At 49.0% G+C, this 15,368-nt stretch overlaps 1 protein-coding gene across 4 annotated transcripts in view; it reads right to left on the reverse strand.

Annotated features, from left to right (window-relative positions):
• Nucleotides 1-15,368, reverse strand: part of Clnk (cytokine dependent hematopoietic cell linker) — a 189,887-nt gene that overhangs the window by 39,737 nt on the left and 134,782 nt on the right. For all 4 annotated transcript variants that reach the window (XM_010641849.2, XM_010641846.2, XM_019210328.2 and 1 more), the window contains one exon: nt 11,155-11,200. In XM_010641849.2, coding sequence (XP_010640151.1) covers nt 11,155-11,200 — 46 coding nt within the window. The remainder of the gene's footprint in view (nt 1-11,154; nt 11,201-15,368) is intronic.

Here is a 15,368-nt window from a genome sequence, read left to right on the forward strand (position 1 = left end):
ATGAAATGAATAGGCACGAGTAAGATATATTTTTTAAAATAATTCAAGTTCCGGTCTGGAAGCTTCACGGAGTATTTCTAAGCACGGGAAAATAGCATCACAGTACTTTCAAGAGTAAAGGGCTTTTGAAGATCCTCCCAAATCCAAGTCTTTATTTTATGGATGAGAAAGTAAGAGTGAAGTAGGTAGAAGGGCATCAACCGACCCCAGAAAAGGCCCGAATGGGGTCTGGTACAGAGTTATCCGATTTTGAGGTACTTTTATTTCCAAGATTCAGTTCCATTCAAAGATAATTCTTGAGCAGAAACTGAGGACAAAGAGACAAACGCCACACTGTCCTTCCCCACGGGCCAGGCGGTGGAGACGACTGTCCTTGCTGCCGAAGCGTCCACTCCTGAGTGTGGAGGTGCACGGAAACCTTCGTGAAAAATGCCCGCATTTCAAGAAGAGGAAGGAGGGGTTTAGGGGCAGATGGAGACCCGAGGGCACCTGGGAGTCTGCAGGAGTCCCTGTGGGAAGCCGTGCTTCTCGGAGGGGCTGAGCAGAGGGCATTTCCCTAGCGGGAGAAGTCACCAGTTTTCCGGACCCGTGACACAGTGAGGTTGGATAGAATCGGTGCTTTCTAAGATCTGTGTTTTTAGCTACGTTCCAGATCTCCCCTGGGAACCTCCAGAACCTGGGGCCTAGGGCCGGGCCTCCCGCTCCTCACCCCAAGTTCCCGGAGGCCCTGCTTCGGCCTGCTTCCCACGGACCTCGCATTTCTTCTGATCAGAGGACCAGCCGGCCCCAAACAGCGTAAAACTGTGGAAGCGGAACTCAGTGCTATAGCCAAGTATTACAGCTCCGAGGCACAGCCAAGTGTTACAGCCGCCGCAGTTTACAGGCTACAGAATCCGAAGGTCACTCGGGGAGGTGGGGAAAACTGTTTATTATGCCAGTGGGTTCGGAGGAGTTAGAGACGGGACCCTCCTTGTATAGGAGTCGAAGGGAAGGCGCCTATGGTCACAGAAGCAAGGGGGAGGGAGGAGTTCAGAACATTCCCGAAAGGGGCCCAGCAAACGGGCACTCCTGAAAGCTCGCGCAGTTCAAACAGTTACAGGACAAGTTTGTTTTTCATTTTTACTTTTTGGTACAGGAAATCGAACTCGGGACCTTGCGCTTGAGAGGCAGGAAGCTGAAGGAACCACTGAGCTAACTCCCTGCCTGGGACATTTTGATACATTGGGCAGGAGGCTGCCCAGTGGCCCAAACTGCTGCATTTCTGGAACAAAACACTGTGTGGAGAAAAACAGGAAGGCAAAGCAAGGCAAGGGCCTGTCTTGCCGTATAGTATTGCTCTATGCAAGTGACGCAATAACACAACACAACACAACGCACACGGGTCTGGAGGGCTTTACTGGCTCAACCAGGTCTGAAATAATGACTTCATGGAATCAAATTACCACACTCTCATTATTATATTTCCCATTTTGAAAATACTTTTATTATACTGCTTTATTTTAATATATGTAGATACTAATAAAGAAAATAACAAGTACTGTTTCTACTTCTGTAAAAAAAATTTTGTAACAGTATAATCAGAGAATAACAATAGTCAAGACACTGTGCGATAATCTTAAGAGAATGGTGAAAAGGTGACTCAGAGTACAAATCAGAGACCAAAAAAAAAAAAAAAATTCTTTCACAAAAAAGAAACAAACATAATAGCAAAGAATTGCAAAATAACAGAGAAATAGAAAGTAGGGACAAGTTCAAATAACACCCCGAATTCTTCTGTTGTTTGAAAAGCATTTCAACATATATGCTAACCTGTGTCACTTATGCTACTAATTTCTCTTAGTTCCTTGTACAAAAACACGATTTTTTTGTACCGGGGATTGAACTTGGGTCCTTGCGCTTGCAAGTCAGGCCACCGAACTGCGGAGCTAAATCCCCAGCCCTACCAAAACACTTTTAAATGAGTAGAACAAACTGACTGTTAATGAATTCCACCCACCAAGTGAACAGAAGGGAGACAGAAACAACAGATGCTCTTGACACTGTAAAAACTCAAACCGGACCCATGATGGACTTCAGCAGCGGCAAGGGCCCAACCCTACCTCTTTGTGCAGTTAAAGATTCCCAGAAAGCTTAGGCCACATGATGTGGCACTATGTTGGAACACATAAAATTAATTTCCCCTTCTTTTGTCTCGCATTGGTGTCACCTATGGAGTTTTCTGGGGTCACCTTGGGGCTGTTGCTAACTTGCCCTGGGAGATGAAAGGCTGGCCTGGGGCAAAGCCACTTCTCCCTCTGCCAGTGGATCCACCCAACTCACAGGGAAAAGTATTCAAGGGTTTCCTGTCATTGGACAGAACTCCCGTTCATTGTCTTAGAGGTGTCTGTTCGGTCCGCCCCAGGGCCTGTGAGTAAAGGAAAGAACATCAGCCTGTTTTTTATTCATTGACTGACGGAGCACAAGGTCTCAGGTATGGGTACATTTTTAATATGTTTATGTGGTGTTACAGAATATAACACCGACGAGTGCAGTGAGCATCCCTTGTTCTCCCGTTCTGGTGGTAGGGGCAGACAATACATAAGCCAAAGTATGAACAAGGAAATCATCGCAGGAGAGAAGCATTGCAAGGACAAGGAAGCAGGTGAAGGGACAGCACGGGCTGGGAGGTGGGGCTGAGGCTGTTTGGCAGACAGGTCTGAGTGGGTGTCTCTGGTTAGATGATGAAATCAGAGAAGTCAGTGGAGAGAGAGTGTGTCAAGTGGGTACTGGGGAAAGAGAGTCCTGACAGGGGAAAGAGCAGCTGCAAAGGCCCTGAGGTAGGGAGAAGGGGGAAGTAAGGCCAAGAGGGGCTGGTGGAGATGGGGGAGAACCTAGGTCACATGGGCTCTTGCACGGTGTTAAGAACACTGCCTTAAGCATGGCCAATCTTCTTATTACTTTGTTGAGGTTTGGTTGACATTGAAAGAGCTTTACGTATTTACCGCGTGTATCAGAGCCCACACGGGTGACATAATTCGTCACGTAGTTATTTTATCATGCATTGGCAATAATGGAAAACAAGAGTTTTGGAGTTAAATTTCTAGCAACCGAGTCTTGATTCTGCTGCTTACTAAAGGCAGGACCGTAGCGACTGCTCAGCCAGTGTTCAGGAAACAAACACGCCTTGGACTGAAAGGGTCTCCATCTGGTAAAGCGGGGTCATTACCCAGGCTTAGTGGGAATTCATATGTGGGATGAATAATGCACTTCAAAGCTCTGTTGGTGCTCACCTTGCGTTGTGATTCCTATCGTTTGCTGGAAAGTGGAGATTTACCCTCCCAATGACGTACGCAGCCATTCTCAAAAGCTATTGCAAGTTTCCTGCCGGTCCCCAAAGGACGGTCCTTCAAGGTCTTGAACAAGCGATTTTCCCAGCGGAGGCGGCTGGCACGTGCGCCATCTGGTGGCCTGCGGCGCAATCGGCACCGTCCGCCCGAGATCTGCGGTTCCCTCTTTGGGGGAGGCATCGTCGTGAGGCGAGCAGAGCGCCTCCGGAGGAGCGAGGGGCCTCGGTTTGATTATCACCCCCCGCCTTCTTGGGGGAGACCGTGAAGACGTCAACTTCTCAGTGTCAGCAGTGACAGCCAGGCCTCTCGGAACAGAGAGTTTTAAGAGACCGTGTGGTGGCTGAATAGGTTTCTGCCGGGCTGCAAGAGCTAGCTGGTAAATTTCCAAGAAACCTGTATTCTCGTTGTTAGTATAGACGTTACTAGAAAACCAGCTGTGTAAATATATGTTTGCCACATCAAAGCAAAGGCAAAACATACTTGGACACGTGGCTTCCTGCTGTCCTGGGTGTGTGGCCCCGGTGTTCCCGTGGGGGGTGCCGTGCACCCGAACCTCTTCCCAGCTCATGCCGAGAGCTGACGGCAGATGGAAGGCTGGGACACCCGGACTATGGGCTCCTGGTGACTCCGCGGGAAATGACTGACTCTACAAGCCAGAGTTTGACTTCCTGCTTTATTAGCTGTCGATTAAGAAATAGAAAAAATGCTAATAAAGCAGATTAAATGTGATTTTGGGGGGTGGGTACCGGGGATCGATCTTGGGACCTTGCACTTACGAGGCAGGCGGTGGAACCACTGAGATAAATCCCCGGCAAGCAGATTAAATTTGAAAGTGTATGGTGCCGGTAGCCATTACCTTGTGAAAAGCAGAAAACTGAGGGAACTGGACTTCTAGTCCTGTATCTGCCAACTCTAATTCAGCTCTGCCAAGTGCTGTTATTTCTGTTGGAGCCACATTTCTGTCTGCCTGCCGAGTCTGCTGAAGCATTAATCAAAAGCATCCTGTAGGAATCAATAGGCTCTGAACAACTATGAAAAAGGGCATTGCATCTTTCACTATTATTTTAAAATTTTGTACTATGTCTCCTTTTATCGGTAAAATGTGTAATACCCTATATACTTAGACACTTGAGTCCTTTTTAAGAGATCCAGTTACTTAATTAGACCATTGCTCGTGAGCGTGTTTTATTGCAAGTACCCATGAGCTGAGAAGACTTGGCACCAGTTGCTGGATCCCTCTGACCTTTCTGCCATCTCATGTGTCATTTAAAAGGGTTGGAAAAGAAGATGTGTCAGACGTGAGCGTTTGTCTCTTAACAGAAGGGACGGCGACACAGCAGACTGGTCATACCTGGGATCCCTGACGTCAGTCAGGCTTGGTATCTGTCATGTGCTGAATCACCTTGGACGAAGTTGCTTAAATGATCTGGGTTTTAGTTGCCACATCTGTAGAATGCAGATGATGAAATCTAGCTCCTTGGATTATTGGGATTAAATAAAATAATACTTATTTTTCATTTTGCTTCCATCCAATTTGTGCTGAATGTATATAATACCTTTTGCCTATGAAATGCAATCAATCAAATCAACACTCGCAGAAATAGGCCATCACCATTATGGTCTGTAATTAGAGAAATAGACTTTAGACGAACTTAGATAAAACTTGGCCTCCGTCACAAGATTTATTGCGTCCACAAGTCTCATGACATACAAAAGTGAACCATTAAGGTTTCATGTCCTGATGATTAATTACGGAAAACTCCAAAGAATCAACTTACCATCCAAGTGGCTAATAATGTGTTTTTGGCAAGGGCTATTTGAGAAATGCCTCCAAGTCTGTTGAAATGCTCAGAAATTAATTGCAGCAATAAATTACTGAAACTATTATCTGGGATGCAGTGGGGAGGGATTACGTTAAGCAAAGCCAAGAATGTAGGAGGAACCTACCTCCTCTAATGGTTCCTCACATTAAGGTAGGAGGCACCATGTGCTCCCCCGGCTTCTGGGTTGGGGTTAGTGAGGGGTGTGGGAGGGGAACATTTTCCCACATGAGCCTGGGGAGGTGGCTGTCCACTACCCTGGGTATGTCCAGGAATGGGGAAGGTGACGAGGGACATAGGGACTAAGGCTGAAGGAGGGGACGTCCAGGCCCAGGGGGCTGCATGGATCTGTGTATGTGAATCCTAGCCACGTGTTCACAAGATGCTGGGGACCACTGAGTTCTACCATTAAGGCCCAGTGTGTGACAATGATTGGCCTAAGGTTAGAAACAGAGACAGAAATAGGCACAGAAACAACCCAGGCCTCTTGACTTGTCCCTTCCGAGGCCCCCTGTCATGGAGGTGGGACTGGCGTGACCAGGTCTTCCCTGTCACTGCTATCTTGGGTAGAGAAGCGAGGTTCATCTAATTCACCACAAAAACCAGCTAAATTATAGAATGAATGTAACAAGTATTTACCATGCTTTCACCATGCGTCCTGCATGGTGCTGTGTGTTTTCTGTAGGGAAAACAATGACTCATAGACTGCGGTCCCTGTGACCGAGGCTATCAGTTGATTTTTATAAATTCATCTATAGCAGATTTATTTTCTGGGCTACAATACTAAGTAGATGGAGCAGGAGCGCGAGATGGTTTCCTCCTGTAGAGGGAGTCAGGGGAAGGTTCCACTTGGGGAGACAGGTAGAAGGGGAGGGAGAAGCACAGAGGTGGTAATGGTTAGTCCTGCTCCAGTGCCTTCCAGGGGCGTCCAGCATGGGGCCATAACTGCAGATGCAACCCTCCACCTTGGGAGGTGGTGCTGCCCCTCCTTATATACCGGAAATAGCAGGCTGCCTGGACCCTGATTTCCCAGTGCTCTGTGCCTTACCCCGCTCTGGGAGATCTGTGGTTCTCCGGCAAGTTAGGCAGCAAGGAGATCTCTTGAATTCTGCCTGACAGCCCTTTTCAGTTTAATGCGCCTAGAGCCCCTCTTGTATTTAATGAAGAAGCCTTAGGGAAGGCGGACCTGTCCCTCCTCTGAGCTGAAGCCCTTGCTGGGGCTGTGAAAGGCAGGAAGAGGCTCTGCTCAGGGCTCTGCTCAGGATGGTCACCGGCCCTCGGCACTGGGCTCAGTTGCGAATGGAGCTGGATAGTGGCAGTCAGCCCCTCATCCTGCTGCCAGGCAGTCAGATGAGCAGGTGCGGGGGACACAGCCAGGGGAGCAGCTCGCGGGGTTGCCTGGGACGCCCCTGCTTTCAGCCCTGCTCCGTGGAAACCCTCAGCCCAGAGCAGGCAGGGATGGCTGACCCCGTGAACATTCCTGATTTACAAAGGACAAGAGATGGTTTCCATCATGTGCATGCATCAAGCAACTTGGAAAAGAGAAGATTTTGCTTATGCGAAGACAGTTTTTGTATCTTGGAATTCTATTTGGAAATTGAGTCTTCATTGGGGAATTATGACTCGGGAGATATGGATTCTCTTGTAGTTCTTTTACTGAAAATCTTGTTTTTAATTCTCCTATTTTGTGGCTATTTTATGTTTCCCCACTGGAAAATGTATCTCTGTGTCAAACAGCTATCAATGCCTTACCTTTTCTTTGAGCCTTATAACTTTCCCTGTGCTGCTGTGGGACAAATATTTGCTCTGCAGTCCAATTAATGAGTGATTTAATGAAGTTTGTGACATTAACTTTGATCCACATACAACGGTCAATGACTATGTGGCTTTTGATCTGTGGGTTGTGGTTTTGTTTTTTTGTTTGTTTGGTACTGGCAATTGAATTTGAGTCCTTGTGCTTATGAGGCAGACGCTGGAACCACTGAGCCAAATCCCCGGCCCCTTGGGTTGTGGTTGAAATAAACGTAAATCTCCAATGGTAAGGGACCAATCATAAAGTTTTTTCTGATTAACTACTGCGGCACACTGTTGTGCATTACCACATGTGCCACAAGGGGGCAGTATCACCAATCCAGTCACATTTCGCCCACGCCCACTATAAACTGTGCCATTGGGAGGAACTGGAGGGCTGTGGGAGGAGCCTGCGCAGTGAGCGCATGGGCTTGACCCTGACCACTTGCTGATTTGTTACCTGCGAGCCACTTCCCTTGCTGACCCTCTTGGTGTAAAGCAAGGGACCTGAACCAGATTAACGCCAAACTCATCTGGGACTCAATTTTTTCGGCACCCAAATTCCTGTAAAAACAAGCGAGTATGAGGCTCTTTTGATGGCATTGTGTGGAATTCTGTTTTGCTTCCCTTTCAGCCAAGCTCATGTTTCTGGGTATATGTGCTCAGTCACCCAGCATAATTGTCTTTTTCTTTTCTTGGGTAGTTTATTGTATTTCTTGATAAACTCATTCCCACATATAATATGCTTGTCACTTCAAAGAAAATTGGTTTAGATTTTGTGCTTAGTTCACCTTTGGGGCAGAGAGAAATGCATCTTAGCCTCTTTTATTCTTGGCTTTGGTTTTTCTACCAAGCTAAGCTGTGTCGTATTTGAAAATTACAGCCGTGCTCCACTGAAAATGCAATGATTTCTTCAGGATTTGTGGTTCACGCTAGTGGTTCATCACGAACAACTTATACTGTAAATACTTTGCCTCCAAATAAACTTTTAGCCATTTTTAGGAATGAAAAGAAAAGAAAACAAAACAAACAGATCAAGCTTCAGGGAAGGTAAGACCTTGAAATCTGATAGCTGCCAGATAATATCAGAATTATGATTGCAAGGAAAATGACATGAGTTGTACATTACCATAAATCTGTAACTGCTCAACTTGATGAAAAATATTGCCATAAAATTCTCCCACTGCAAAGCCAACTGATACATTTTTATTCTGTGACATTTTGTGAGAATGAATAAATTATCTGAGAATGTGTTTGTATCAAAAACAGAATTTTGTAATAAACACATTAATCAACCAAGTGTTTTCCAGCAAGACGCCTGGTCCTAAAAATGGGAGAATTCATATTAATTTTGGCTCTCTGGGCTTCTTGTATGGAATTATTGGGCTCCAGGTGGTAACATCAAACCATCAGTTACAAAGTATAAGAAAGGAAGATGTAAAGAGAATAACGCTGAACTCAGATACACCACCATCTCCCCACTCCAACAAGCCTCAGCTTCCTTTCTCTGAGGGCGTGGGTGTGGATATTTTACTGGGGTCTGTTTTAAAAAAATGATTTTAGTTTTGTTGCCATGACATCAGCCAATATCCTCCATTACACAGACAGCATGAATGCAATCCTGGGAAATATAGCCTGTCCATTTCCTTGAGGAGCTGGTTTTCCTTTATATTACTTGGGCTTGTGTGGCAGGCAGCTGAACCAGTGAGCTAAATGCCTGGCCCCTAAATTTGATCTTAATCTTCAGATCGGGTCATCTATCTACATTTCCCCTAGTATTCTCACTTTGTTCTGTCTTATTGTTCATAGTTTTATTAACTTCCACAGTTGCTGGGTGGGTGGTCGGTCATTAGCGATCCTGTGGGACAAACTGGGGAGGGTAGCATGCGTTGCCAGTTAAGCAAAAATCAAGGACATCCATGTTCTCTGCATTTATAATCATTTCCTCAGTCTCAGGCCTGTGACCGTCGCACAGAGCACGATGACACCCTAACGCCCCACATGGTGAGCATTTCCCACTGACACCAGGCCGCCTGGGCCTCCAGCTCCATCGGAAGCCAAATCGAGTCCTGGCTACCACAGCTGACACCCTGGGGATCTCGGGAGGGGAGATGTCCCCCAAAGACCCTCCTGCCTTGGGCTGGGACCTGTTTTAAATTAGGAACTCACCTTTTGTAAGTTTCCCACGTGACTTAAACCCCCAGGAGACACTGACCAACTGCAAAGAACAGAAAGACATCTTGCGGTGCCAAAGTAACTTCTCAGTAAAACGGCGATGAGCAGCCCAATAATCCCGGCTCCCCAAAGCCGGGGAGTAACTTGGCCGCGTGAAAATGTGTCTGGAGCTGTACCAGGTGCAGATGCGGGTTGCAGCACCGCCTGCCACCCACCCTCTCTCTCTCTCTTACACTGAAGTCTGCAAATCTACTGCTGCATGCCCCCTACGGGTCTTGACTGAATTCCGTGCACAGAGAGCAGAGGACCCAGGAAGTGAGGGGCGGGTTCCTCTCCTAGTCAGGACCAGGCTTGCTGGTGACTCGATGTCTTTTGATGAGACGGACGTCTTTGTGAATAGAGGCGACGTGGGCGGAAAAATATTGTCCAAGAGATACACAGAGATACTGACGTATGGGTCGATAGCTAAAGAAGAAGATCCAGAAGCCCGAGAAAAGAGGGGAGGGATACACGGAGAAGACAGCAGACCCAGGTCCCGACTCCTCTGCCACTCCCAGGGCTCGGTCCTCAGTGAAAAGCTGGAAACTCAGGATCAGAGCCCTTGCATATGAACCGGTCTTCCCATCCCCTTCTGGGTGGAGAGGAGTGGACTGTTTTTTCTCTGTAGCTCATCAAGTCCCTCCCAGCCTAAAAACGCAGCAGAGAAAGGCGGCCCAGCTCGGAGCAGGGGCTGTGTGCACAAGTCAGGACTATGGGGGTGCAGACGACAGGCCCCGATGTCCATGCCAGGTCGGGGTTCGGATGGGCACGAGGGGGACAGACAGGAGCCTGTGAGCTGCGGAGGAGGTTGCAGGCCCGTGATGGCCCGGCCGGGCCGGGCCAGGAGGCTCCTCCCACCGCTATGGGGCCCTCGCTCCTTGGGCAGCGCAGCTCAGGTGAGGGGTGCCCAGCCCCACCTGCACCACATGCTCAGGACGGAGGCTCTGAGAAGCCAGGTGCTGCCAAGGGTGGCACAGCCAGGAGTGGCAGAGCCTAGGATGGAGACGCTGTCCTCACCCCATCCACCACGTCGCCTGGTCTGAGGACCTCTCTCCTTTCTTCTGGGACCCTCTCTGCTTCACCCCTGCCCCGCCTCTCCTGTCTGGCTGGGGAGGCTCCTGTTGGGAGTCACCAGCTCTCCCCCCGTGGCTCCACCGAGGCCCCCCTGAGCCTCAGGCCAGCACAGGCTCCTCTTCAGGTCTGTCTCTCCCTGGCTTCTGGCAACCATCCTCCCTGCCATTGGAGCCTTGGCTGTCAACCTGGCCTCTGTCCCCTCCCCATTCCTGTCCACACTGCACATGCCAGGACTGACTCCCTCATGTCACCCCGATTTGAGTGCCCATTTCTGGTTGGGACCAGAAGGGTTACTAAAAACTAACATGCAGGGGTCCTCAGCAAGACACTGTGTAACCAAGCACGGGACACACAGCAGCTCCCTCTGTTCAGTTATCGGGAAGTGTAAGTCAGCCGATGGAATCAGAGGGACAGGGCCCTGTGAGGGACCACAGACACCATCACGGAGCCAATCCAGTTAAGCTTCTGTGTCCTTCACTTGGGCTTCCAGTACTCGTGGAGTTGTTTCTGTTTTAGCTCAGGCTTCTACCTCCATTCCTCAAATCGAGCCGTTTGGCCTAAAGCTTTAAGGTCTATTTGCATATTAATGAATCAACATTTTAAAATTAGATTCCTGTCTTGTGGCTTTTCTGGGCGTAGACCTATAGAAATCACATAGTGATGTATTTAACGCAATCCATGTCCTTCCAAAAAATTTCCTTTTCATATGCACAGCATAGAATATGAATTTTCACAATCAATTTCTTTGTCAATAAGGAAAAGCAATGAAAAAGCATAGGGCAGGACTGACTCAAAAATTAGTTATTTCCTGAAGGGATGTTCAGTAGACCACCTCGTGTGCGAGAGCCCATGGTCACAAAGTAAAACGAAAGCTCGTGGGATTCAGCAGACTTCTCCTTACAGTTCAGACTGTTGGGACGTGACCTTACCTTTCGCGTGTTGGCTTCTGATGTCCCTGGAAATGCGTCTGCCCACCTGTGGAAGACAAAATGGGACCATTTACCTCTCCAGGTGTGACCATGGCACCATCTAACATGTGGCCACAGCCACGCTGCATGGTGGATTCCCACGGATGGCGTGGAGGTGTCTGGCCTCGGCCGGCAGTCAGGGAATTCGTGACACGTTCTGCCCCCAGCAAGGCAGGTGCTGCCCTAGGGGATCCGACTCAGAAGCACTTGGGCTGGACATCCAGTCCTGTCTCCTACCTGTGCGCCACTTTCAAAAGGCAGTCAGAGCATTACAAGTTTCATCTTCACAATGGGGAAAATAATCAAGTTAGGCCGCCAGGTTACCGTGAAGATGAACACGCAGTGTCAGGTGGAGGATGGCGGTCACGCAGATGACAGGGTGGCCTTGTGGGAGAACCACGACGTGGTTACAAATCTGCCTCCACCCTGGGCTGCTAGGACCCCTCTGCCTCAGTTTCCTCACCTGTGACATCGCAGCCCGCGCCTGAGCACGCTGACGGTGTCATTAGCAACGTCCGTGGAGACATTAGTGAGCCATCACTGATGCCTCACCGGGAGGTGTGGAAGGGAGCTGAAGTTGTCACCGAGGTCCCTGTTTTCTGGGAGCCTTGGTCGAGACTGGGTCTCCTGTCCCCTCTCTCCTCCTCCCTCCTTGATGTATAGTTAATTCGAAAAGTTTTAATTTTTATCAGTACCTGTTTACAGCGCAGAGATTATACTCACCCTAAGGAGTGAGTCCTCGTGCGTAACACATCTCAATTATTTTAACTTCTTCCTCTCCCCTTCCTCCTCCTCTTCCCCCTTTCTGGGTCCCCTCCCCATTTACAGAAGATCTCTCCCCTTGCTTCCCGTGATCCGTCTTTTATTTGGCTCTTCCTGCATGTGCGCTTTGGGTTTCTCTTATAGGAGAGGCCATGTGATATCCGAGCGTGGGTGTCGGATTTTCTTCCCTGAACCCCGTGGTCTGAGGAGCCGAGCCCTGCTGGCTCTTGCCCCGTGTGGGGGCGTCTTGTCCTGCGTGTCTGGGCAGGACGCGGCCAAAGCTGGATTTCATGCCAACGCTGCGCCTCGTCCGTGCACAGCAGCCCCCAGTCCCTTCAGGGTCCCCTGTGGGGGGCACTGCGGGGCTCTGCGGCGATCCCTCTGCTCCCTGGGCTTCCGGTGTCCCTCGTTGTGGTGCCAGCCTGGTCACGGGGGGATGGGCTGTGTGGTCTCCCCCGGACCTGGGACCTGCACACCTAGGCCTTGGCATGGGGCTTCCTCGGGCTCCTGCGCCTTTTTCCCTCGCAGCCAGATTCTGCCTCCAGTCTTGTGGGGGTGGGATCTGCTGCAGGAGCTCTTTTGGTGTTCCCGCCCTTGTGGTTGTGACGTTTTTCCTTTTGTGCTCTGCTCAAGGGCTTCTCCCGTTATCTTTCACACGTTTGTTTCAGTGCTGACTGTACCTGCTGCACCTGCGCCGGTGCGGGACGGTAAGGAAACCAAAGGGAACTCCCTGGGATGCTAAAGGAGGCCTCACACCTGCGCGCGGACCGGCGGAGTGTCAGGCACAGGGCTGCCGGCTCAGCGCTGTGGAGAGGTGGGGCTGGGTCATTTTCGCAGCACTCCCGCCTTCCACCCACTAGAGGTCAGTAGCACTCCCTGGTTGTAGCAAACAGCCCCGTCTCCACTTTGCCACCGGTCCCTAGTCGCAAAACCTCTCGGATGAGAACCAGATACCTGCGCGATGCATGACAGGTGTGCAAGTCAGGTGTGCCTGTTTCCTTCACTGCAGCTGCCACTTGGGTGCGCCTGGTGCCTCCAGGCCCTGCGTGCCCACCCCACCCCAGCACTTCCGGTTCCACCGAGCTAGCCACGGGAGCCACCGCCTCCTCCAGCCGACGGTAGGCCCCAGCTCGGCATCTCTGCGCTGCTGTTGAGCGCAGTACTTGGTGCGCAGTAAGTGTTCAAACACAGAGAAGTAGTTTAGGGCAAAGCTCCAAAGAGTCCTGAAGATCCATTTCCTTGATAGTTTAATCTAAATATAAATGTAAAGAACTAATAAGAATCAATCCCTGCAAATGAGGTTGTAATGAAAAAGATCATCTGCTTCCCATAAAAACTTGATTATTCAAACATTGATTATAAGAGTAAAACTCTATCTGAATTGAGGCCATGACCTTGTTTAGCTTGTACGCAGCTTCGCTACTGGCCAGCATTTTGCTTGGGCCTCTCTTGCCCGGTCTCTCACTTGACTTCACTTGACTTAAATGTGTCAAGATGGCAGCTCCACTTGCAAGGTGATCCAGCCACAAGAAGACATTTCGCTTTCACAGGCAGCTACAAATGTAATAGGAAGCAGGAATGAAAAGGGGTAGGAATGGAGGCTTCGGTTCTGCCCTAGTTGTTTTTAGAAAATCGAGCAAGGATTACTTTTCCCTGAAAGAAGTTCTTTCCACGAACACTTATCTATCTGTAGAAGGAAACTATGGATGTTTTCTAGATAAAGGAAAGCTGACCTCTCAGCTGTGACCATTGACTGCTTTGAAACTACTCCAGTGCTTTTAGTTACTGGGCTGGGCACTCTGGAATTCTTTTCCCCTGGGCATTGCCTTGATCCTGGAAATGCTCTCCTCGACCTGCAGCCCTCTGCTGAGTGGCCCGAGTTGCAGGTCTTGGGAGCAAAGCAAGGGAGTTTTGTGGGCCGGACTGGAAAGTGTCCTGTGGGGACAGACACGGGGCTGGGGAGAGGTGGAGCCCTTCCTCCTATTAAACAGCCACGCATTTTTCATGATTGAGTTTAAATGATCCACAGTTTGTTCATCTTCATCCGTCTGAGCAGGATTTATTGAGAACCACTTCTGCAAAGGCACTGAGCCAGGCACTAGGGCTAAAATAGTCCTGATCCTCGTAGAGACGGCATCTCATGACTGCTCGGGTGAGCACCGTACTTGCCATGTCTTATTAGAACAGTGGTGAGATTTTATAAGTAAGACAACAAAAGCTCTGAGAGGGTGATGAGTGGCCTAAAGGCACGGAGTTTGTAGAATTGCCGCTGTTGAAGAGGAAATGCTGGTGTTCACCTGCAAGGGTATTCTAAGGACTAAGCGTCATGCATTCGTAGTCCGACCACCGCCGAGAAAGGCTCTCCCTCACCTTCCTGATCCTGCTTCAGTTTATAGTGCACCCTAAGGAAAGCACGTCTCCCTTGCTCTGCTGTCCATCTGTTATTTACTCATTTCTTACAGGGCTCCTCCCACCGGTGTGTAAGTTTCAGGAGTAGTGAGGTGGTTGTTCCCAGATGGGACTGTGGGTCCCTAGCTGTGTCAGATCCGGGCAGACATCGAGGACGAAGCTCGTGAATGAACTTGTGGCAGGGTTCATGGGAGGTCTGGCTTAGTGCTATGTGCAGAGGCGCTGTGGGGTGTTTCGTTGCTCCTCTCCCACTCTTGGTCCTGTTGGATATTTTCTGTGTCCAGGGCATTGAGTGGTAAAATTTGTACTTCCCTTTCCTTCTGCGCTATGGTTTGAATAATCTCCCCAGGCTCCTGTTGGAATCTCATGGCTGTTGTACATTTTGGCTCCACCGGAATGAGGGGACTAATTCCTGTACCTTGGAGTGGCTTTGTTCTAAAGGGGAACCATGGCCGCTCTGCTGTCTCTTTCCCCACCGCATTGCCAGAAACTGCACCCCAGTCACTAGGGGCTCCTCAATTTTACACTTTCCAGCCTCTAGGACTAAGAAATAACTTCTGTCCATCACAGTCTTAGCTATTCTCTCATAGCAGCATAAAACAAAGACATTGTCACTGCGGACAGAAGCCCTAAAGTTAAGCAGGCAGAAGAGAGTACACAGGAAGCACATGGATATTCAAAGCACGTTAACACTCAGTGGTGACTTTCGTCCCTGGATGCAGACTAAAAAGGATTTTACAGTGAAATCCTCTTTTATAAGAAAAATTAGGACTTTCTTCATTAAGAAAATTAAATGTTACCAAGTATTTTATTAAAAATATAAACCTGAGCCCAGGATTTAGCTCAGTGGTTCTGCTGCCTGTTTTGAAAGCACAAGGTCCTGAGTTCGGTCCACAGTACCAAAAAAGCAAAAAACAAAAACCTCACACACACATACACACACACACACACACACAACACATGCACACCTACATGTATGTGTTTAGGTTTTTTTTTTTTTTTTT

Source organism: Fukomys damarensis, unplaced genomic scaffold (assembly GCF_012274545.1).
Source record: "Fukomys damarensis isolate Sample0158 unplaced genomic scaffold, DMR_v1.0_HiC HiC_scaffold_35, whole genome shotgun sequence".
NCBI lineage: Eukaryota > Metazoa > Chordata > Mammalia > Rodentia > Bathyergidae > Fukomys > Fukomys damarensis.